Source organism: Choristoneura fumiferana, chromosome 27 (assembly GCF_025370935.1).
Source record: "Choristoneura fumiferana chromosome 27, NRCan_CFum_1, whole genome shotgun sequence".
NCBI classification, from domain to species: domain Eukaryota; kingdom Metazoa; phylum Arthropoda; class Insecta; order Lepidoptera; family Tortricidae; genus Choristoneura; species Choristoneura fumiferana.
Window position 1 is genome coordinate 8692307 of NC_133498.1, and position 26367 is coordinate 8718673.

General features: G+C 35.5%; 2 protein-coding genes across 2 annotated transcripts in view; both read right to left on the reverse strand.

Moving 5' to 3' along the window:
• Positions 1 to 23813, reverse strand: part of LOC141443292 (homeobox protein invected-like) — a 150184-nt gene extending 126371 nt beyond the window's left edge. Inside the window, exons 1-3 of the mRNA XM_074108525.1 lie at positions 23613 to 23813; positions 2701 to 3712; positions 2157 to 2234 (exon numbers count right to left, since the gene is read on the reverse strand). Of these exons, the coding sequence (XP_073964626.1) occupies positions 2157 to 2234; positions 2701 to 3688 (1066 nt within the window). The 5' untranslated portion in view covers positions 3689 to 3712; positions 23613 to 23813. The remainder of the gene's footprint in view (positions 1 to 2156; positions 2235 to 2700; positions 3713 to 23612) is intronic.
• The window catches only part of LOC141443296 (uncharacterized), a 465577-nt gene that overhangs the window by 155087 nt on the left and 284123 nt on the right, over positions 1 to 26367 (reverse strand). The window lies entirely within an intron of this gene.

The following is a 26367-nucleotide window of genomic DNA, read 5'->3' on the forward strand; positions in this document are numbered from 1 at the left end:
AAAAGTAGGTAGTAGCAATTTTTTTTTGGTGGGCACATTTTTGTTGACCCGTAAAAATTTACTAATTATTCTACTAAAGTTCAAAATGCGAAGGCTTGTGTGATTGATAGAGAACACACACATAATGCTAAAACCGTAAGTTAATTTTTTCAACGTGTATCGTCAATTGTTCAAAATATGGGTTTCAGACGTGGGTTGTGGGGGGGAGGGGGTATTGAGTAAATATTAAGCGTTTTAGAGACTTTTTTTGTCATTACCGTTTCGACAAATATTATTAAAGACCTGTTAATTAATGAAAATAAAGACAATACCGATGCTAAATCTAGCGTGATTAATTAAGCAGCGTTTCCACCAATAACGTCCGAGTAATATGTTAACATTAACCAATATAAACGCTTAAAACGGGTCAACTGCGATAGTTTGTATTTTTAAATTAGTTTTATTCTCCTACTTTTTTATTAATATTTGTAACAATGATTTAAATTTTTAAGTTGCTACTTTGTCAGTTTAGTTATGATGTATATACTGTGTTAGTTTAGGTTAGTTTACTATAATATTTGATTCAAATTAAGATTTCCATCAATAAAAGTTATACTTTTCTTAGATAGAATAAAATGTAAGTAAAATCGAAAAACGCGAAAACGTACGCAAATAAAAAATAACAATTAAGAAAAATAACGCTTAATTTCAACATCCCCGCACAGCACATCTCTGATGGAAAACCCGGGACTTTAAGCTTCGTAGTCAGGCTCTCTAACCACTTGGCCATCGTCGTCAAATGTTTCAGACAAGCCATCCTGCGGGTAGCTAGTCAATGAATAACATTAATTTCATCCCTAATCGTAACAAGCGTAAACCAACGAACAACCGAATTTTATTTTTCGACAACATCCAATTGTGTTCCCCAAAAGAGACAGGGTGTTTAAACAAACTACCCTCCGGGACCTCCGTAAACGGTTAACATTAAACCAGTGTTTAACTACCCCAGGAGGGTTAATAATACTAAATCCAGACACGCCCCCGCAGCAGCCGACGGGTTATGATCAGGGTTGTCAAGTTATTTAAACTAATAGTAGTGCAGACACTTTAGCAAATAAACGGGGGCTCGGAATGAGAGATAATAAGTTGTGAACTCGTACTTATATACCTTCGTTTTGGTGTTCTAAAAATTATCTCAAAAGTCTCATAAAATCTCATGTCTGCACCGTAAGTTATTCAAGGTCAAAGGTCACATAAGTCAGTTTTTCGGTTTCGGTTTTTATAGCTCTAGTGTCGTATTCATTATAAATATTGTAGAGCATAAAATTTGCGACAAATATTATTTTTTAAATATTTCATACGCTCAACCGCTTTTGAGATAGAGGGCAGAGGCAGAGAGCCCTCACGCTCACATCGTAACCCACGCCACTCGCCTTTTCTGACTCCTCTTATACAACTGTTACAAAAAATACTAGTAATTAGATACATGTGGGTGTTCTTTTTATAATTTTCATTACTATAGTAACATGTATATTTAGTTAAGGTATCTTAGGTTAGTTCCTTTTGTCTTCTTGTGTTTTATGTTCAATAAAGTTAGGAGTGACAACCCTAGTTATGACGTCCCTACCCGTTATGATGTGGCCATTGGTGAGGAGTTATGAGAGGGTGTGTAATAAACAAATTGTTTTAAACGCAATGTTCATGCTTGTAACTTACTGATAATAGAAAAGGGAGATGTTAGGGGTGTAGTAGTTTAGAGTTTGGAGACATAGCATGTAACTGATTGATAATCTTCACACCCAATAGCATACCAATCCAAGTTGGAAAAATCTGATTTTGATGGTTTCTAATTCCTTTGTTTTTCAATATTTAAAACAAAAATTGGGATACGTTGCCTCTTAACGTGTGTTATTTATGTTTGTGGGTATATCATTCAATCGTCGCAAACTTTTCATTAAATATCAGTTCAAAGTTAACGTTCCCTATATTTTCATTTCATCGAGTATTCCTTTCATCGAACGACTAAATCAAGTATTCTTAATTCGGCAATTTTTTAATTGTATAAAATTATTTCATAATTGGTTTAAATTTTGTTACTGCGATTACCATATTTCTTCCCTATCTGTTAAAATTGTCATGTTGCTGTATATAATGCTATGCTAAGGATATACACTCACCGGAACTAGGTCTGTCACTATATCTCGTGCAGTAGACCCATGCTGGCCACACCATGGGCCCGTCGCCGCTCGTCGTGCCTGCAGACATTGCTCCATTAACATCACCACAATCATCAACACTCTCACATCATCAAATTCATTATTGTTGTTAGTAAATCATTTATACAAGCTAAAGTCTGTTAATAAAACCAGGGGTTTCTAAGTCATTAAAATATTGGGTATATTGGTTAACCAAAAGCTCGTCAATTATTCCCGACGGTAAAAATGCTACCGAATTGATAACCTCCTTTTTTGAAATTAAGTAAGAAAAGTTGCAAACATACAATGAATTGATCAAACAAATACCGCAATGTAGAGAAACTTTGAAATGGGGCTTTAAAGAAAAATACGATATTTTTATTTATAAGTACATTATTATTGAATAGTCTATTATGTATCCCACCCCATCAGGACATTCTTTTGTATTTTGAGATGTAATAATATCAAAACCTCCTTGCTAGAGCGACACAGTTCTAAAACTGCTCATAATTAAGTAATAACTCACCTGTAGTTGACCCCGAATTGCTGGCACTGTCATCGCCTTTCGACAAATCAATCGCCCCTCCCTTCTCACTCGGCTTGACCTCAGGCACTCTCGCCTCTTCTACCTTTGCCTCTTTAACTGGACTCTTCACTTCCACTTGCCTCCTCACCTTCCTCTTATTCAGAGGGTCAGTTATCCTCCTCCCAAAATCAGCTTTCAGAATATTATCTATACTAAACTTCAAACTTTGATTCATAAAAGACTCTTCAGGTGATTTCGGAGTCATGTAATTTAGTCTACGATTTTCGTCCGTTCTTGCGTTTCTTAAATCCTGCTTCCTTCCAAAGTTAAGACTGAATGGATTCATTAAATTACTCGGAGGTGGTCGCGCGATATTGTTCATCGGCGCTTTTATATCCATCATTGGGTTCTGAAACAGCAGTGGCTGGTTCAAAAACATCAATGGATTCGGTGTTATTGGATTCGGTCGCAATATCAACGGTTGGTTCATCGTCAGATTCTGGCTTAACTGTGATATAGCGTTCAAATGTGTTTGTATATGTTTAAAAGAAGTAAGACCTTGGTCTTTATCGTGTTCAAAATTAGATACAGGAGCCTCATTACCAACTGATAGTACAGTATCATCACTACAGCATGAATTGTCATCGTCTACGCTTATTTCAGCTCTAGATTCATTAGTTTGATTATCATCATAATCGATTCTAGGACTGACACTGCCAGAATTTCTAGAATCATTGTTATCATTATTGTCTTCGTAGTTAGGTGTATTCTGTAGTAGCTTGTCAGTAGAGAATACATTCTCAGGACTTGTCCTTTCTTTCTTCAGAACGTTGTGGATGGAGAAGGCGTGTATAGGACGTTCTTCCTTGTCTTCTTCATTGTAGTCCGGGGTTGCTGTGTCCCGCGTGTTTGGAGAATAAGCTTCTTCGTCGCTTTCTTGTATTTTCACGCGGGAATCTTGCATGTGTGGCGTGGATACCGCCGCCATCTTGTTTTGAATTCGTTATGCCATCTGTTAGGAAGAAAAGATAACTAATTAGTTTTTATAATGGAATCATGAGCTTATTACTATTTAGTTAAAATATGAATTAACTGTTAAAAGGCCAGTCTTAGCGGTTCAAAACATATACTTTGTACTATTCGATATTAAAAATTTCATAGACATTTGCGTGTTTTTAATAGTTCTACCTTTTTTAATTATCATATCACCGAAACTCATATTACAAAACCTCGTTTATACAATAATCTTTAATATTGCTTGGCTTAACACCTTGTGTGGTGGGAATAAGGGTGTAAGTTCTGTGTCAGGTCAGAGGTCCAACAAACCTAACCTTCTTTTCTTTTAGCAGCAATTCTTTTCTCTATGGTTTGTGGAAAATAATGCGACAATTTTGTTATGCGAAAGTGTGTCAAAAGATTTTTTTTAACAAATAATTTTAATTTATTTTGTCTCTTCGAAGTTAAATCGAAAATCTTCATCAAAATAGAAATTTAATGCTTATTAATTTTATTAAAATCAGAAATGTAAACAATTAAAGTAAGTACTTTTTTGGGCCATCACGTAATGAGTAATGATGTAATATTAAACAAAAGTAAACTTAGCCCAAAAAAAATCTAAATACTAACTTTTAAACCTAAACTAATGATCGTACAGGAATTAAGCAAAACAACTGCAAGAAATTACAGTTCCGATCCAAACAAAACCATCAATATAGCAGCTTAACACTTTAACAACATGCAATCAAAAAACACCTTTATTCCGACCACACACAATGCATAATGCGCTGGAGTTAAAATTAAAACGACTCTACTGTTCCACTAATTTAAAAAGCAGCTGAATTGTGATCTACCGAACCGTAACCCCTTACGTTAAGGTTCATTTTAATTTTCTCAGTCTGCCAATTTATCTTTGTCTTAAAATTAACACAATTTTATCAATGCAGTCCTGTCCGCCTTGGTCCAAGGAGTTAAGGTTGTTTTTAAGTTTGTAAAGTGTTGTTCGATGTTGTAAAGATTAAGCGAAATGTTTTGCTGCGCAAGCGCATCGTGTGTGGTCTCAGTTCGTATGGAAAGGTGCTCTACTTTATTTTATTCCTTGTAAATAAAAAGTTTTATAGTTAAATAAAACGATAGTTTGCCAGATTGTTTGTGTGTGCTAATTTGAGTGTTGAACGTTTTGGAAGTTTTGTCCTTATGGGTTTGTTTTTCAATTTTAACTATCACATTAATTTTGTATGGAAAAAAGAATGATTTCATGATTTGCCAGATTTAACTTAATCCCAACCTAATCCTACTTATATTATAAATGCGTAAGTTTGTGTGTGTGTATGTCTATGTTTGTTACTCCTTCACGCTGAAACGGCTGGACGCATTTGGATGAAATATGGTACGTGTAGAGCTGGACATCTGGAATAACACATAGGCTACTCCTTGTCCCGGGGTCTATATTAGAATCCATACATATTAATTTAAAATCCATAATGAAATGTTTGCCATAATGATGATTTGCCATAACTCTCTTTTCTTGAAAACTATAAATAATTCACAATTGTGTAATAACCTAACCTAACTTATAAAGTCCTACAGTAAAGCCATTAAAAAAATCCTGAACATTTTATGGTTTTAGAGAAAAAAAGAGTTATGGATTATGATCATTATGCCAAACATTACATTAAGACAAACGATATTATAGATTACAACAGAGACCCTTTATCCCGATATTACCACGCGATTGGGATAAAGTTTCGAAATCTCAACCGCAAAAAAATTGGGAATTTCCGTGGAAATTTATTAAAATCGCCAAATTTCGATTCAATAGCTGGTTTTAGTTATAATTGTTTATGTGTGCGAAAATTTTATTATAAGTTAGTTTTTAGATAAGGTCCTCACTGAAAATCAGCGCCACGGCTTGCCGTGGCATTATGCTGAGTGGGGACCTGTTTAGCGTCATGTATGTCTTTATTTGTTCTATATTTGTTCCTATGTTTGTTTTTTATGGCGTTAAATAAATGTATTTTCTTTCTTTCTTTCTTTCTTTAAAATAGGCTCAGAGTTGCTCAGCGAGCTATGGAGAGAGCTATGCTTGAGGTTTCTCTACGGGATCGAATCAGAAATGAGGAGATAACTAGAAGAACAAGGATCACCTACATAGCTAAGCGAATTAGCTCGTTGAAGTGGCAATAGGCAGGCCCTACAACACGGAGAACAGATGGCCGTTGGGGCCGAATAGTTTTCGAGTGGAGACCGCGAATCGGCAAGCGCAGCGTAGGACGTCCACCAATGAGAAGGGATGACCTGGTTAAAGCCGCGGGTTCACGGTGGATGCAGGCCGCTGCCAACCGAAGCAACTGGAGGTCCATGGGGGAGGCCTATGTCCAACAGTGGACGTCCTACGGCTGAGATGATGATGATGATGATGTACGAAACCGTGGGTATACACTGATCTGTTTTAAGCCAAAGGTAGAGCATCTTTACCTGCGGACTTGTAACCTGCGGCGGTGTCTCCCAACCAACCATCGCGGTCAGTAACTGCTCGAGAAAACCCGCACCCGTTTTATAATATCGTAATAAAATAACTTTCCTCCGTCTATTTGGCATTTTATAGTGTTTTTACTTGACCAATATCGGTCGTCTGTATTCACAGGCCTCGTCTGAAAATCAAAGGGTTTGGGCAGCGGACAAACTCATTTAAAATGCCATACAGAATATACCTACTCATATTATTCCCACTCAATGGTTCACGGGTAGTGATCCCTTAAAGGAATAAGTTCACCTTTGTGCATGTGTCTCAACATGTTCTCAATGTTTGTCAATTTATTTGTTGATTTACTTTTGTACACTAAAGAGTTTACAAACACATGTATTCAATATTTTCAACATCGTCCCAGCCTATATACTATATACGTCCCACTGCTGGGCGCAGGCCTCATCTCAGAATGAAAGGGCTTGGGCCATAGTTCTCACGCGAGCCCAATGCGGATTGGGAACTTTACACGCACCATCGAATTGCTTCGCAGGTTGTGGAGGTTTCTTCGCGATGTTTTCCTTAAATTTCAAATGTAATTCCGCACATGAATTTCGAATAACTCAGAGGTGCTGGACGGGGTTTAAACCCACAATCCTCTGCTTCAGAGGCGATAGGTCAAACCACTAGGCCACCACGGCTTATATATAATCAATATTTTATTTTGTTTATTTTGATGTTATTGATTCCCGTTTCTCGAGTCTATTTGTTTCCACCATTTACTTTAACGGGTGTATCTAAATTGTTGTCTAGAAGAGGTCGCTTTTAAGCGATAAGACCAAATTACAATCAATATAAATCGTACATATAACGCTCATGCACAAGATGACAGATAGTGCTCTCTATGCATAGAAAAAATCCTTTGAATTGTCATACATACATAATGACAGATATTCGATCTTCGATCACAAATTAACGATCGTGACTGTACATACCGACAAGCTTTTGTCCCCAAATCCGTAGGCATAGAATTCGTTTATCGCTATCTCGCTGGAACTATGCAATTTTCCGGGATAAAAACTATCCTATATCTTTCCCCGGTTCTTAAGCTATCACACCAAATTTCATTTAAATCGGTCTAGTGGTTTCAGTGTGAAGATATACAGACAGACATACTTTCGCATTTATATTATACTCGAGTCCAAAATTGGGCGACTTGACAACTGAAAATGTTACCAGCAATAGTAAAAAAAAAATAGGCATAGGAATATGTCGATACAAATTTGTCGATATAACCTTGTGTAGAGGCGGATTGAAAATGTTTGTCACTTTCGCACTTTATTTTCATAGCTTGTGGCCTGAAAACGACAAAAAGGATAACAACAAATATTAACGTAAAGATAATTTCACAATAACGGAAATAGTTACAAGCAAGCCGATGGCAGTTCAGTCTAATGACATATACGAGTATGAAATGTCAATAAAACCAAATGGCGGATCCTTACCGATGTTCAACATTTTTTTCGAAATCTTTCAAAGAAAAGATTTCTTTTATTATTATTTCGTATTATTTCTTAATCCTGCCGTGAAGCAGCAGTGCTTGCACTGTTGTGTTTCGGCGTGGAGAGTAAGACAGCCGGTGAAATTACTGGCACTCGAGGTATCCCATCTTAGGCCTCTAGGTTGGCAACGCATCTGCAATCCCCTGGTGTTGCAGGTGTTTATGGGCGGTGGTGATCTCTTACCATCAGGAGACCCACTTGCTCGTTTGCCATCCATTAGAATAAAAAAGAGTTTTTTTTAACATCGATAATAAGATTTTTTTATATCGATATTACAGCACTGGTGTAACTGTGGCAACATTAGTATGCGAGCCGATACGGACCCCCTCGTACGGGTCCATATCGACTCGCATACCTACTTATTGATGAAAGTCCGAATGTAATGTTATTCAGAATGATCGTTTCTCATAATTCTTTTTTCTCTGAATCCAATAATTGTTCAGTATTGCTATGAAACAAACCAAACCTAACTTATAGTATTCTGATAATGACCATTTAAAAATTTCAGAAAACTTTAAGGTTTCAGTCGGAAAAAAATTATGACAAACGATGATTCGGAAAAAAAATCGGTATGACTAACGAAAAGTATGCGAACTTTCTTCTTCTTCTTCTTTTAAAATATGGCTTTTCTGTCCTAATTAATAGGACAATTTCGCCAGTGTCAAAGTAAACTCTCTTTGAGAGGGACGTTGTACGGTGGTTGTAGTTTTTGCAACTTGATAGCAAAATTCCAGAAACCACGTGGAGACAATTTGCGCATTAAAAAATGACAGACACGAGAGCAATATAGAATTTTGTGATCACTGTTCACTGTTAAGGTTAATCGCCGCATAAAACACTATCAAAATTATACTTCAACTAGCGAAAGAAACAGAAATAGCAAAATTAGATATTGTCTACATCCGCCATGTTCGAATGCTACAAATCGAAGCATGCGAACTTTGGTGCTGTCAAGTTGGTTCGACTGGACTGGACTCGAGTATAGTGAGGATTCCACCAGTTAGCAAAACAGCTGCTCAACATACCTTTAAGGTTGAAATGTATGAATCAAAATGAATAATGTATGAAACTACTAATTATTGCATATTACTTACAATGTTTGTGGTGACAAATTGTTCGAATTGTTTTGTAATGAAATGTGACATGACGTCGTTATTGAGAACTATCTGTTGCTTGTTGATCTGTCCCTGTATGGCCAAGTGGTTAGAGAACCTGACTATGAAGGTTCAATTCCCGGCCGGGGCAGATATTTGTATGAACAATACGAATGTTTGTTCTCGGGTCTTGGATGTTTAATATGTATTTAAGTATGTATTTGTCTACATTAGTATGTTCAACTGTCGTCTAGTATACTAGGTCAATTGGTGTCAAGTGTCCCATGATATATTTTTTTTGTTTTTTTTTTTAAACTGGTTCATATGGGCTCGCATTATTGTTGAAAGTTTGACTGTACGGTCAAGGACTTTAATTCATGAGCCAACATGGAACCTTTTCAAAGGAAAAGTCATTACGATTTCCATTGTTGATTAATGTGATGTCACTATGACGTTTACTTCCATGGTGGCTTATGAGTTTAAGTCCTTGACCGTACCTGCCTGATGTTTGTCATAACTCTTTTTTCTCTGAATCCATTAGGTAATTGTTCAGAATTGTTAAAAAACAAACCTAATCTAAACCTACAGTTATCTGTAGGGTGAGCAATTAAAAATAACACAAAAAAAATTTTTTCGGTGTGAAAAAAATTATGACGAAGAAAATTCTGACAAATTTGCAAAAATTAGGTATGTGACTAGAGACGCGCCGCATTTGAAACATGTAAACCCCTATTTCATTGAAATACAGATACTCTTAATTTATTTAATTTATTGAATCAGGCGGCGAACAGTGGACGTCCTACGGCTTACAAGATGAAGAAACCACTGAAGCCTATTGTAAGATAACATTAATCAAATAACAAAATCCATTCTCCAATTTTACAGTTCCCAAGTTAACAGACATTGAAGTTTATGTAGAGTACTCACCATTTTCCCATAGTATTATGGTACTCAGAACTCATAACCATTACATTAACATTCAGTTACTAATATTCCATAAATGAATGCAATATAAAGGTGTCAGTCCACTAACCATGTTTGGTGCATCGTTATATTTTATGATGCCATATTGTATATTTCTGTGCTGTTTAAATTATGTTTTATGTGTTGTGATTTACACTCAGATGTTATAAATATGGAATTAATTAATAACCCAGTTTTTTTTATTAAAATATCAATAAATAGTCTAGGACGCTACCCTTATGAATAAATTAATATCAGAAACGTTCGCTACTCCATGGGAATTTCAGAAAATACTTTCTTAGTACTCTTCTGCGATATTTAAAAGGTATATTATGTTTGTCAAAGTTTAAGACATTAAAGTGTAGAAAGTAGAGCCGTATCAGATATTTATACACGCTTAGTTGTGTCAGATATTGGTGCTGGTGACTGTATTTACTCGCACGCTAGACAAGCAGTTCAGTGTGAATCGGAGAAATTGAATACATTTTACAATAATGCTACATTTTCCCGAGTTTTTTTTATCTTCAAAAGTTTGTTTCTATTTTTTGAGGTAATACTGCAAAATAATTGCGCAAGTATTTTGGATGGAAAACATTTTTTTTTCTTCATTTTTATCCTCTTCGGCTCTTGGTGGCTGATTGGCGCAAGGCACCTTAGCTCGTATGTATGTAATTCATAATAGTTATAGTTACTATAAAGCGAGAAAATAGTAGGCATATGGAAGTAAATAAATTGAGTACCTAGGTATTTATAAATCAGTCCTTGCTACCTCAAAGAGCGATTTAGCTATGTTACTTCTGTTCGTTGCTATCAGAACTTTCGCCTTACTGTCCCTCTTTCAAACTCTAAATTCTACGTTTATTCTTATACTGTCTTAGTCTTAGACTTAAGGCGCGCTAAGTTCTTGCCTATCTTCAAGTCTATGCTTAGGGAGCAATATCTGTCCTCTTGCGTGTGAATGTTATAACTGTTAGTTTATTTATGAGTATGTTGTTAATGTTATTATGTATCCACATACCTATCTATTTGGATTTTTGCGTATGTGTATTGTATAATTGGTTATGTATTCTTGATATTGCTGTAATGTAATGCTAAAATTTATTCCTTACTTCTCCATCCATTCCATTGTAAAGGTTGCCTGGAAGATATCGCTCTGAAGCGATAAGGCCGCCTATTGCTTACCTCAGAAAGTCCCTGTGTTTTCTGTACTGCTTGCTAAACTTTTTTTAAATACTTATTGAATTAAAATTCAGTGGACAGCAACCCTAACACCGTGAGACAGGTGCACAGCATACCATAGCCGTACAATGGTATTGAATTATAATATTAATTGACTCATTCTGGTTAGTGCTAATTAACTGACATTATAGTTATGGCTCTAACTGCGCATTGTTTTTAAGTTAAGGTGTTTGAAGTTCCGAAATACGTAAGACGAAAATAGTAGATTATACAACAAGTAAAAAGCCGTGGTGGCCTTGTGGTTTGACCTATCGCCACTCAAGCAGAGAGTCGCGGGTTCAAACCCCGGCTCGCACCTCTGAGTTTATCGAAATTCATGTGCGGAATTACATTTGAAATTTACCACCAGCTTTGCGGTGAAGGAAAACATCGTGAGGAAACCTGCACAAACCTGCGAATGGTGTGTGTGAAGTTCCAATCCGCACTGGGCCCGCGTGGGAACTATGGCCCAAGCCCTCTTGTTCTGAGAGGAGGCCTGTGCCCAGCAGTGGGACGCGTATATAGGCTGGGATGATGGATGACAACAAGTACAGTCAAGGGCAAAGTTGCAAAAATATGTATACACGGCCTTAATGTTAAGTGCACAAAGTCGTGTATACATATTTTTGTAACTTTGGCCGTGTCGATATCTTTGCCCTTGACTGTACCTACGGTCGAGTTCATAAACTTTTGAGCAAGAATTTGATCAAAAATATCTGAACACGACTCTATTGTTAACGGCGTAGAAGCGTGTTCAGATATTTTGATCAAATTTTTCCTCACAAGTTTATGAACTCGAGTGTACCTATATGACTTGTTCATAAAACCCATTTTACCATCGACTTAACTATTACTAGTGCTATGCGCATGCAGTTTAAGTGCTACGTTTCGCACGCGTTAAGGCTACGTTTCCACCAGAGATACGCGAGGAACGTGTTTGTCATAAACCGGTAGAAACACTTCATTCACCTATCCTCGCTCCGCTCAGCTATTTCCACTAGAGCTGTCGATAGGGTTGCCAACTATACTGTTAAAAACAGTATTATACTGTTTTTCACTACATTATACTTTTTTCATCACACTTGCTCGTAAACAGTGTCGTAACATGCAGGCTACCTTGGTTGCAACCCCCCAAATAAAACCCTCGACCTTAATTTGCTTGTCATGAAGCCCGTGGTCGGTCGCATGAGTCATTGCGCGTACTGATGGTGCTGCGCGCGCTGCTGCAGGACCACATGCACACGCGGCTCAGGCACATGCTGCGGAAGGGGGAGGGCATGCAGCGCTGCCGAGAGCGCACCCTAAGGTATCGCCAATATTTCTTTTAGAAATATAAAATTTTACTCGCAAATGTGATGAAAAACATTGTATGTCGCACGGGCGGTACTAGAATTACGAACATTGACTCATTAAAGCCCTCAGTCTTCGACTTCGGGCTTCTAATAGACTCTCGTTCGTAATTCCTTATTTACCGCCCTTAAGACACAATGTACTATTATAATTTGTAAAAAAAAGTTGGCAACCCTAGCTGTCGAGGATAGGGTAAATGAAGCGTTCCTATTAGTTCATGAAAAACACATTGCTCGCAACACATCCTCGCACATCTCTGGTGGAAGAAGAATGCGCCGCAAGAAACTTGGCCAAAGTTAGCTCACACGCACTCATGTCATGCTCTGAAAGCAGAGCGGTACCGAGGGCATGGTATTGCTTCCGTTCCCATAAGCTCTATGGGATCGTCTTGGGAACTTCGACGTCGCGAGCCTGTGACTAGAAATTAAACTAAAAATATGAAAGTTTAAAATCCGTAAGCTTAACAATATACAGCCTTAAACATAGCAAGGGGATGTATAAAGTCCCTGAGTTAATAATAAAATTACTATACAGCAAGGGGATGTATAAAGTCCCTAAGTTAATAATAAAATTCCTAATCTAAATAATTCAGAGATGTATATAGTCTCTAAATGTCAAAGTAAACTAATCAACTCAACTCAACTCAAACTTGCTAACAAATTGTTTAGTTACTGCGTGGCACTTCGTTCCGGCAATGAGCACCAATCACAGCGAGAGCTGAACACAGGGCACACACACATAATTCAGTTTCAGAATGCATTTGTATGGCCAAAATGAAACATTTGTGAAACCAATCATTGGAAAAAAGTTTAATGGCGACATGAAAGAATACCCAAACAATATTGTGCGATACGGGATAACATACATACATACATAAAATCACGCCTCTCTCCCAACGGGGTGGACGGAGACTATATGTCCTACGGGATTATGCCAAATAAAATAGACCAAGGGTGCTGGAATCACCGCACAGACGCAACCGTCTAGCACGTGATCGATACAGCAAGGTAATTCTCGTTCATTTATTTATAAGACTTGAAGAATTATGGGATTCGATGAATACGCAGTTCCAAATAGAGCTTGAACATACAACCCTATAAGGTTATAAGGTATGGCGTATGTATACCCACACATGCCATTTGTATCTTATAGCATAACTAGCTTCTACCCGTGGCTCCGCTCGCATAATAGTAGATTGTACAACAAGAGCATAAAGCGAGGTAACATTTATAAGAACCCTTTGTGGTCTAGATACAGTAACCAGCATTAATATCTGTCACAGCGGAGCGTGCAAAAATAACTGACAGTCCTTCCGGCCCTAGAAATAGAGTCGTATTAGATATTTATGCACGCTTGTGTCAGATATTGGAGCTGGTGGCTGTACTTTCGGAATAGACGTTTTTTTTCGTAGTTTTCATACAAGCATCTGCCCCGGCCGGGGATCGAACCCGGGGCGACCAAAACACCTTACGTGAGAGTGGGCACTGCTCTCTGTTGCCAACTAAGAACTCCGGACTGCAGCTTTGCTGTGTGGAAAGCAAGGGTAAACTATTATAATCGTCATGCCAGAGAGCAGAATTTTCATGGCATTTTTGACCTGTCATAATGACTTCTCACTTATCGTTTCTACCTAAATGATGTCGATATATTAGACTTTAAATTAAATGGTCGTAAACTTATCATGTTATGTAGAGCATTATTTTTTATCCACAAATGGATATTTGACTGTAAAAGAAATACTTGACAACCGGAAAATTTGAAAAAAATAAGTATTTCTTTTAATGGAACAGTTCCTAACATTTACAACAGAAAAATTTCAACATTAAAGTTGAAAAAAAACTGAACTGAAATTATAAAATTAGAAATTATTATCCATTCATTATTCATTGCATGTGTCTATTTCACATTTTCAACTTCTCGAAAGTTAATTGGGAGACATCGCTCTTTAACTTAAGGCCGCCTATTATTTAACTACTTTTAATATTCACTAGTAGGTATAATACCTATTTTTTATAATAGGTAATATGTATGTATATCGGAAGTCGATAAGTGAGAAGTTACTATGACAGGTCAAAAGTCTCTCTAATCATGAAGGTTAACTTGGTACTGAGGGGCTACTACGAAACTCGAAAATCGAAATTCGTATCGCACCGTCCCTTTCACTCGCGTATTAAATGGCATAAGCGTCAGCGGGACGGCACCATACGAAGTTCAACTTTTGCACTTCATAGTATAGGGCCAGCGGGGCTACTGCGAAATTCGAAAATCGAAGTTCGTGTCGTTCAGTCCCTCTGACGCTTATACCTACTTAATACGAGAGTGAGAGCGACGGTACGATACGAACTTCCATTTTCGAATTTCGCAGTTGGCCCTCAGATCCTCATCCGACCACGTCTACTCTATCAAGAGAGTAGCAACTTAAAGTCTGCCAAAAAAGAGAAGAAATTAAAAAGTGGCAACACTGTACCTAGTGTCATCCCTTTCAAACCCTGTCAAACCAAAAAGGGAGGACACTACAGTGTTGCCACTTTTTAATTTCTTCTCTTTTTTGACAGACTGTAGAAGAAGACACCATTAAATTCTGCAGTTGAATTGAAAATTCCGTGATTTTTACAATTACATAAATGAAGAGTGAAGTAAAATACAAGCTTTTATTAATTAACGGCCGTATACGAATGGAGCACGTTCCATAAGAAATCAAAATTGTATCACCTAATTAAAGAAAACATATTAGGTTCAACAAATATCAAATGCCATTTTTGTAATCTACAATGTAGAATTATCACATTTAAAGTGGCATATGTGAGTTGTCTTTGCCGACACTTGCGAGAATCGATTAAAAAAGTTGGTATTTATCTATGGAATCGAGCTGTTACAGCGCACGCTGAGAATTGTAGCCGTCTTTGTCTTTTGTTGGCGAATTGGCGGAATAGAAAGAGATACAATTCTGGCCAAGTTAGTTCTCAATATGGTGTTATGTTCCGTAATTGCGTTTAATTATTGCTTGGGTATTTATTAAAGTTATTAATAATCATGCACATTGCAGCAGAATCGGATAACCTCCAACCATACCTTAGCATCAGAATATTAGTTTTAATAAATTAATGTGGTGTGGTGGTGTTAGTTTGTGTGTGTTCTTACAGTGTGGCGGTGAAGTAGTTGCAAGAACGCACATGGTGTTGCATAAACGTAGCGATCATAAAGTCGCGGGTGTGCAGAATAATTACTTTTAATTCATTGCCTATTTCTGATCTTCCATCAATCACGTCAAATGCAGGTGCACAGATATACGGCAACGTATCGTCCGACCCACATTACAAGTTCACATTTCCGACATTATCAAACCATAAACAAGAGCGTTTATCGCATTTCAACACCATTTTTATCGGTTGGCAATACTGGTTCCTAATTTCGCGCGAAAACAACAATTTCATTTGATTTTACGACGCAGCCGCAAAGTTGATTGGAAACGAGTATCTAATTAAAGAACAGGTACAGTCGAAATGAGTTAACATGCCGTTAAACATGTCTATGGTAGAATTAAACGGAATACCACTTTCATACCGGAAAGAGGCCATTTTTCAAAACAGATATTTTATCATCATCATCTCAGCCTATATATACGTCCCACTGCTGGGCACAGGCCTTCTCTCGGAATGAGAGGGCTTGGGCCGTAGTTCCCACTTAACCACAGAACTTCACACACACAATTGAATTGCTTCGCAGGTTTGTCCAGGTTTCCTCACGATGTTTTCCATCACCGTAAAGCTAGTGGTAAATTTCAAATATGATTTCGCACATGAATTTCGAAAAACTCAGAGGTGCTAGCCGGGGTTTGAACCCACGATGCTCTGCTTGAGAGGCCATAGGTCAAACCACTCGGCTACCACGGCTTTGTATATTTATATTTTTGCTAAAAATCTATTTTTCAACACACGTTTTGTGCTAATCATTATTCCAGGTCCAGCCTTTACGCCCCACTCCTGGGCAAAGACCTTCTTTCAGAATGATAAGGCTTGGGCTGTAGTATCCACGCGGGACCAGTGTGGATTGGGATCTTCACATACACCACTGAGTTGCTTTGCTGTGCTGATTTCCCAGCTATATTATCCTTCGTAAAGCTCTTGGTAAATTTGAATGTACTTTCGCACATGAATTTCGATAAATATCAAAGAACATAGGATATTTTTGTCCCGGTAAATTGCATAGTTTTGTGTACCTATTTGACGCACATTAGGTATGAAACACCAAATACTATGCGTGCGGTCCGACACTTACTTGGCCGGTGTTTGCTGTTAAAATCTCAGAGAAATAAAATAAATTCTGTTAAAAATTTCATTTTGAATACAAACTTTTTACTGACTGTACCTACCTATTTTTTGTTGACTGTATTTGCATCATCGTCAAGCTTACTTAAATGTATACTAAATTTCAAGTCAATCTGACTGCTGGAAGCGCACCAAAATAGGCTTGCAAGAATTAACCCAACCACGGGTGCGTCAAATTTCGCATACTCTTCGCTAGTCATACCGTATTGGTTGTCCGAATCATCGTTTCTCATAACTTTTTCCCACTGAAACGTTACATTTACATTTTTCTAGTTTTTTTAAATGGTCATCCTATAGTAAACTATAGGTTAGGTTTAATTTGTTTTGTAACAATTCTGAACAATTATTTTATTCGGTTCGGAGAAAAAAAGAGTTATGAGTTATGTACCTACTTATGACAAACGTTAATTCTAACAAACATTACTTTCGGACTTACAACAGGTATGCGAGCCGATACATATGATATGGTTATGCTGAGTGGGGTCCACTTTATACTATTCGATGTTATTTTTTTTTTCTCCATCTAATGTATTTTTAGGTGTATCGAATATGTGTAAATAAATGTTTCTCTCTCTCTCTCTCTCTCTCGATGAGGACCCCCCCCCCCCAACAAGGCCAAATAAAAAAAAACTTGTTAAAATGCTTTTCGTTTACATTATTGAATGTCATCAAGGTTAAAGTTTACTAACTAGAATATGACGTGTTCCAGCTGCATGCACAACATACATTCACTCATATAATTATTACGGATAAAAAACATGGTTGGCTTTAACTAGGTTAGCTGGAGGAGATCCCTTTGTAGGGATAAGCTCGCCTTTGTTCTCCTCTCTGTGTATTTGTATTTTTATTTGTATGTGCAATAAAGACTTTACACACATACATACATATACATACATACATACATACATACAAAACATGGGTTTCAATTGAAAATACGGTTCATTTTATTCGCGCCTCTTTTTAATCCGTGACATTTATAATCAAAGGAAACAGTTGCGCCTATAAATAATGTATGACAACAAACACTGGCGTTTATTAGTCTAATAAAACTGATAATAATTTTTGTTTATGACATGGAATTGAGAAAATCTAGGTAGGGTGAATCGTCAATTTACTGGCCACAATTCAATAACTGGCCACCTTACAGTAAAATTGAGTTTTAATCACTCATATCGAAAATACAAACTGAAATATAGATGCATAAAAAAAAACAAAAAATAAGAAGAAACTGATTATGAAACAGTTCCCGGGCACGAAATTAAATTTCTTTGGCTGTATTTATAAAGAAATAGTACATTTACTTGCATAGGCTGTTTTACTTCGTTTTCAACGCAATTTTTTATCTAGATGAAAAATAAAGCTCTTCCTTAACCTCGTAAGGCCCACGTCAAATTGATCAATAGAATTTGAAACTTACCTAACGTCAATTAGTGAAGTTTGACATTAGCTTTGACGTATGTTTTAAATTTAGGACATTGGGCCTTACGAGGTTAAAACTAATCAAATTTTATTTCAGTTATGACAGATTTTCCTCATTTCCAAACAGTCAATCTCAATAATCAATGAACGTATGAACTTTACACCACTTTTCCAGTGCAAAATCAAAACGCAATCAGAATTCCTCCTACAATTAGGTATTTTATAACGCACAAAACAGCGGTGCTTTATCATGAATCGATCGCGGGCATTAAATCCTAGTCGTGCGAAGCATCGACCATAAAGAACCTACTAACGCCATCTAGCGGTGGTGTTGGGAATTATAACTATAGACCATGGTTACCTGTTTTTTTTTTCGAATAGGGTTGGTGAAGAAGGTAAGATAGAGCCCGATTTTATTTTATTACTAAATTTATGTATGTATTTGTAGGTAATTGTAAACTGTATTGCGCATATTAAAAAATTAAAACTAAAAGTGTTTATTAAATCACAAAGGCGTACATCAATCAAGTCTCCTAATTTTTGCTTAAAATTCAGTGCAAAAATTAACTAAAAATACAGTGACTTAAAAAAAAGGTTTTTTTACATAAAACTGACCTAGGTACGGTCAAGGACTTTACTTCATGAGCCACCATGGAACCTTTTCAAAGGAAAAGTCATTACAATTTTCCTTGTTAGTTTATGCGATGTCACTATGACGTTTACTGTGAAATGGTTCCATGGTCGCTCATGAATTGAAGTCCTTGATTGACCTTACCTATTCTACTAACTGTTGCCAGCGACTTCGACGAAGAATTGCTATACCGAGGGAGCTAATACAATTGTCTATGATAAAAACCATGCCATTTCCTTCCTCGGGACTTTAGACTATTTTCATCTAATAATGTAATCTTATTCTTTTTATTTTTTATTTATATGTATTGTTTATTCATATTTTTTGTTTATTTGTGTATATATATGTCATACTAATTGTTGTTTATTAAGTGTTTTTATTTATATGTTATATACCTATTCCTTTCTTCTCACTGTGCATAGATTACTGTTCGCCTATCTTGAAAAGATCCCTTTTAGGGATAAGTTCGCCTTTGTACTCTTTTGTTTTGTTGTTTTCTTTTTGTATTATTTTTGTTTTATGTACAATAAAGTATTTACATACATACATACTATTTTCATCTAAATCAGTTTAGACGCTATTGCATGACTAAGCAAAAAATGTTTCACAAACTTTCTCGTTTATAATACTAGCTGTTGCACGCGTCTCCGTCCGCGTAAAATTCGTTTAATCGTTATCGCGCTGGAACTATCTTAGCCCTTACCCGGGAATCTTCTGTATACCAAATTTCATCTAAATCGGTCCGCGGTTTCGACGTGTAAAGGTCACACAAACATACAGATTAACAATCTTTAGCATTTACATAAATTATTATAATATAATTGGGATAGTGAGATTTATAGGATAAAATTATTTGTGGCTAAAGGCAACTCCATGCAAGCTTTGTGGTTTAAAAAAAATAGTCTCTTATTTTCGCTTTTCACATTAATATTTTCAAGATATTTGTCACCATAGTTTGTCAATATGGCCGACAGTTTCTTTTGTCACTAATTAAATTATTACAGGTGTGAAATTATGTGTAAACAGTAATATATTATGTCATCTGCAGTGTATGCTTTGTGTCGATAAATTGTGCGTATGTCTGAGAAGAAATATTAATTAGGAACTAGCTATCGCCCGCGACTTCGCCTGTGTCGAGAACATTTGCGAGAAGCAGTTATGGCTTTGATGATGATACCATAATGGGCGATTCATGGGTGAGTTTTTTATGTTTTTATATGTATGTAAACTCCTTATTGTAAACTAAGTAGGTATATTTAGTTAAAATATTAGCGCTTATGTGGACTCCGTCTGAAATAAACTGTTCTTTTTACAAGCTTTTATTTAATTTCACCTGTCCCGTGGTCTGTCTGTCTGTAATCAAATCTTGCAAGTTAAATTCGACCAACTTCGAGTAGTCGGAATTGAAATTTGGCATAAGTACTAATGTAAATTGCGTGATAATACAATAATCTGTTAGTGAAATCCTGGTAGTCCGGCCAGGATCGTCTCCGCAGGACGGAACTCTTCAACGGTTAATGGCATGGACTTGAAATGTGGTATGCAAATGTAGTTTGGGTGGCAATGCAAGAAAAGTCGACAAAAAGTACAGTCAGCAAAAAAATCTTGTATTAAAAATGTTTTTTTTTTACCAAAAACTTATTCAAATTCAAATTCAAATGATTTATTCAGTAAATAGGCCGCAATGGGCACTTTTACACGTCATTTTTTTAAACTACCAGCGCTTTCGGAAAGACCATCATTGCCAAGAAGAATGCGCCGCAAGAAACTTGGCAGAAAGTCATTTTTTCATAATAATATATTTACAAATAAAATACTTAAAAACTATATTATACAATTAAAGAAAAAAAACACATTAAATAATAATAATTTTATATTAAATTCCGGCTCTAGTATAAGTTTTAATTCCTCGTTGCACACACCATATTGAAATATTATTAATAGCCTATGTCACTCCGACAGTTATGACAAAAACGATACCTGATCATATGTTAAAATCCGTCCACCCGTTTACGCTGCAGCGAGGCCAAAGAAATGGACATACATACATGCGCTCGAAAAACATAACCCCCCTTCGGGTAGTCGGGTAAAAACGCACCACGCTTACTGTCATCGTGTACTTATAGGTAAATACCTATTAAAGCATGACATTAACAATTCTCGCGTCTACAACACCGCAAGAATAAACAAAGCGTCAAATACGTAATTACAACAAAAGCAACAAACGCGCGCAGTTCTGAACAATGTTGTAGCATTTGTTCAAACAAAATTATACGTGCATTTATATAATAATTATTATTTCACTAATATAATTTATTGGCAAAACGAATACGACGTACATTGCTCGAAACTTAGAGCACTTAACCCACTGGAGGTTTTTTTACAAGCTTTAAATTTAACTTGCAATGTGCGTTTGTTTCTCGAGTAAGTTCAAATTTGGTACTAAAAAGTAAAGGTGGGCTCGTCGATATCTCCTGTTGGTATAGTATGTATGTATGTAAACTCATTATTGTACAAAATAAGTAAACAAACACATATGACAAACAATTAAATATATGTACAAAGGCGAACTTATCCCTTTAAGGGATCTCTAGCAGTCAGTTTGAGTGGATTTGAGGAGCGTTCAGTCAGGGACAGACAAAAAGTGTAAAGTAAGGTAAGTAGGTAGTAGTGTAAGGTATAGTGTTATAAGGCTTACTCGTATATTAACATTTCATCATAGCTTTTTTTATATTATTATAGTCTTTTTTTCCACATGAAACTGACCCTTGATTGACCCCTATCCCACCTGATGTAAAGTGCAGATGAGGCCAAAGATCTCACTGGTTCAGTAACAGCCTACACGGAAATACAGACGAGGAGGGCGAATTTGATTCCTTAGCAGTTCGCATTATTAAAATATGTAATGAACCGCTTCCAATAAAATAAGATTGGTTTCTTCGAATCTTTTTGTATTTTTTATTTAAATTCCAATTTTTTTTGTTACTTTTACGGTCATCCCGTAAAACCCATATCGAAAATACAAACTGATATATATATGCATAGAAAAACCAGAAAAATAAGACCAGCGCTGGGAATCGAACCCAGGTCCTCGGCATTCCGTGCCACGTGCTATACCACTACACCACCACTGGACAGTGATACCTAGTGCACACGGAATCCTTAGAAAAATATTACTTAATTTTTTCGTAATGGCTACGAAACCCTATTTCGGGCGTGTCTGACACGCTCTTGGTCGGTTTTTTAAACTATTTTCGATACCCGACGCATAAAACAGTTTATTGATGAACATACAAAAAATGCTTTTTGACGATACCGGCTTTCTCGAAGTCGACTAAAAAGCCGACATATCTATATATATATATATAGGTTTCAATATAGGTAATTCATAAATACCTAATAATAATTATACGAGTACTTATTTACATTTATTTATTTATTTGCATTTATTTGTAAAACAAAATAGGTCCAATAATAATACATATTTTTACACATTTGCTATCCCTCGAAAAATGTACACCTCGTAGGTTTATACCCGGATTCAATATCTTTGGCCCGAATTTCATATGCCATAAATAACTTCCATAATTTTCATTTGTCACAAAGTAATTTATTTCTGAATTAGTCTTTTCTTTCTTAGTTAGTTTAGCATTCTATAAGATGACATTTTAAAAAATCCTGAATACAGCACGATTCTATTTATTTTATGGCAAACGTTGGTATGGCAAGTGGAATTATGAAAAATAAAATTATGGTAAGTGAAGTAATTCGAAATACCTAGCCTATTTAACTCGTCATTGTAAATGATTTTCTGGCCAAATTTCTCCGACATTGGTGCAACGGGATTACCTTTAAAACATTATTATCATACAGACAGTTTGAGCCTCTTTAATGTTTATACATTATTACATAGTATAAAATTCAAAAAGCACCTATCAATAATTAATCCTGTAATTTCTTAGTTAAATATTGATAGACTGTAAGCGATTAAATTTAAAAGTTAGTACCATATTGGTACCTACCTATTATCGTTTTTCCCTTTAGTCCACAGCTGGAGAAATTCCTCATAAGAATAAGAATATTTATTTGCGAAAATGTAGTAGTAAATACAGTTGGAGAAGCGTTATTGAGTGCGTACATTTTACTTAAACAAGCATGCAAATTTTACTTATAAACTATTGATTTGTACCATATTAAATAACATTAAAATACTATATTATGTCAAACTCAGAAGTATATTACTTATTTTATTATTGCTGAAGTAAGATGAAATTTAAAGTTGAATAACTTAGCTTATTGGATCAAAATAATTATTAATGCTGTAATAACACTTATCTAAACAAAAATTACGTAATTTATATTTAAACTAAGGCATGTCAAAGCTCCTTATTTATATGGGTAGATTATTATACACTTTTACCATCATACATAAAACATTTTTTGGAAAACAAGCTGTTTTTGACAGCGAATTAAGGATAGCAAAGAAGAGTACCGCAGCGAAGGATACCTATTACGAGTAAGTTAATGAGATAAATACATCGTAAATATGTCGAAATTATCAAAAGTATTGGATATTTTAAATAAATAAAATTTTGCTTATTAAGAATCTATTAGACTTATTATATAATACTACTATGCAAGTCTTTTTTCTTGAACAACCAAAAACTCTTGAATAACCTCTAAATAAAGTATAGGTTTTGACTCCATTTATATAGAAATACCATAGATATTATATTACTATGTATTATTGCAAATGTCACTGTAAAATACAGTCAGATTGTTATAGATTTTTTTTTTCAAAAATCTCTTCGTTACCTCCAATATATTATTATGTTGGGGGTTAATTATTGTAATAATTAAAAACCTATTTTTGCTGAAACTTACCACATTAGAGCCACCCCTTATATTTTCCAAAGAGGTCCTCCATCACCATAAAATCCTAGCACACACTCACACCACTGCACTTTAAAAAAACAAACTGTCAAAATTCGCGGGAAATCAAGGAAAAATATGACAGCGTTTCTTTTTAATTATTTTTTTTAAACTCGATACGCCGTACGCGGGTCGCGAATGCAAGCACTGACTGGCAAATAAAAGTCGCTCCCCCACCTCCTAAGGCGTGGTTGGAACATGCCTCTATTGAGGCGGGGCCTCGGACACTTTTTTCCATAGCTCGAACTATATTTATACGGCACGGCATGTTTTATTTTCACTTTATTATATTGTAATGTGTGTTAGTTTGTTTGTTGTATTTAAATAAGAGTGAAGTTGTCATTTCGTCATTGAATATGCTGACGTATGATTTCGTATCTCAATTTTATTCTTTTTTTAATGTAAATGCAATGCGGTGAGTTTTTGTTAAATTAATTCTTTTGAAAAATTGTGATTGTTAGAAACAGGTGGGGCGGTTTTTTTTACTTGGCTATTTTACAGAATTATATTTATTTACCGAACATAACATAATTTATTGACTTACTTAGACAAAATGGACCTAGATAGAAGAAAGCTTTGTATAAAAATAATACAATTTACTAAAATACAAAGAAAAACACAAGAAAATAGTAAAATATTATATTTATGAATTTTACTACTGACTATTTAATTTTACTAATCAATGGTTTCAACTTTTTTTGTTTTAAGTGTAATAGTATATTTTTATCGAGGGACTAAAATAAGCCAATATACCAGAGGTGGTTAGCCACCCGAGCTTTAGCGAAGGTGTCTATTTATCCGAGCGTTTTTGACTTTTAGTTTTAAGGTGAAAACTCTATTTTTCACTTTGATTGCGATAAAAAAATAGTCATTAATCGTGTATGATTTACGCTCTACAACAATTTCAAAGTTTTTGCGGTAAGTATTTTTTTCAACCAGACACAGATATAACAAAATCGCATCGGCGAAATGGTCCATACACAAACTGGAATAAATAGAATGGAGCCACCTGGCGCGCGGAAAAAGCATAGAACTAAGAACACGTAGACTAAGAACGTAACATTTTCGTCATGAAAATGGTCCACACACAATCTTATTTTATGCCACAAACTAAGCAAGTACTGTTTGAGTTTATCTAAGTCACTCGAAGTAAATTAAATAAATAATTACTTTTACTCCATAGGGACTATAGTAGTCACTTTACTCCCGCGTCTTAAGGCTATATTGACCTACTTTTAGAGCATGAGAAGTGAAATAAATATTTTATATCTAAGTAATTTTTATTTTATTATTCAATAAAAAAGATAAGGTTAAAGTAATATGTTTATCTAGGCTAGAGACTATTAACTAATATCTATGCATGCAGGTATTGCAAAACATTCACAAAATTATTCTAATTATAAATAAACCCGCGTGGCTCACCCAAAAACAGTGAGTGACATTTGACATTTCGGAGACCTTTCGCTACACCAGCGCCTCTAGCGGCGAATTCATACGAGATAGCCCTCATTAAAGATAAGGTCAAACGTTCAATAAAGTACTTAATTATCTTAATTAAGTCATAATAAACGTGTAATGATTAAGCAATACGCTTAGCTTGTTTTTATTCAAGTCTATAAATTTTGAAAACTTGTCTGAATTACCACAGATAGGTAATAGTGAATAACATAGGTACCTAAGGACATGCCTAGATCATTTTTAAAGCCTATTAACCTACTTCACTACTGGGCAAAGGCCTCTTCATTCAGCCACTTGTAAGTATCTATGTCTCAGTTCTAAGTAAAAAAAAAAAGTTGTCAAAAATCTTACACGTTTCTTTTTTCTGCCATACTTTATTACTCAAGGACGCTGTTATGCAATACAATGTCAACCCTTAGAAAATCATTTAAACAGTGGACAATGTATTGCAAAACAGCGTCCTTAGTGTACCTACTAAATGATGTCCCACTCCTACCCTACTATAATTAAGAGCGTTTATACCTGCTGAGCTGGCAACGTTGCATTTTTGTTAGTTTTTCTCGATTACGCCATAAAAATTGAATGAAAATTAATAATGTTGTCTGACAGAACACTTCTTAATATATAAGTTAATGTGTCTAACTCCAATAATTATTCGTTATAGACTTTTATTTTCTTTAAAAACCGGCCATAAACATTAGTTCGTTTTTGGAATATAAAAGTTTATCTCGAATAATTATTGGAGTAGACACATTAACCTTATATAATTAAGGTGTTCTATCAGAAAACATTTCTGATTTTCATTAAATTTTTATGGAATAATCGAGAAAAACTAACAAAAATGCAACGTTGCCAGCTCAGCAGGTATAAACGCTCTTAATGAGAAAAATTGTAAAGAGGTTTGTTGTAAATATGTATGTATGTAAACTCTTTATTGTACAAAAGAAAAGAAAAATGACAACAAAAACTCACAAACACCTTTGAGGATACTCCCCAATGTACAAACAAATCATGGCTTATCCCTTTAAGGGATCTCTACCAGTCAACCTTTGAGTAGATGAGAGGAGTCCAGATAGGGTCCGACAAAGAGTGAGTTTAAGAGTCAAAAATAAATCATGCAATAACGTCTGAATCATTTTATTTAATATTTAGTCTACATGTTTTAGTCTTTATACTGTTAACCTCAGACACCTCATTTGTTTTTAATTATTATAAGTTAGTTTGATGCATTACAAATACCTTAATAATA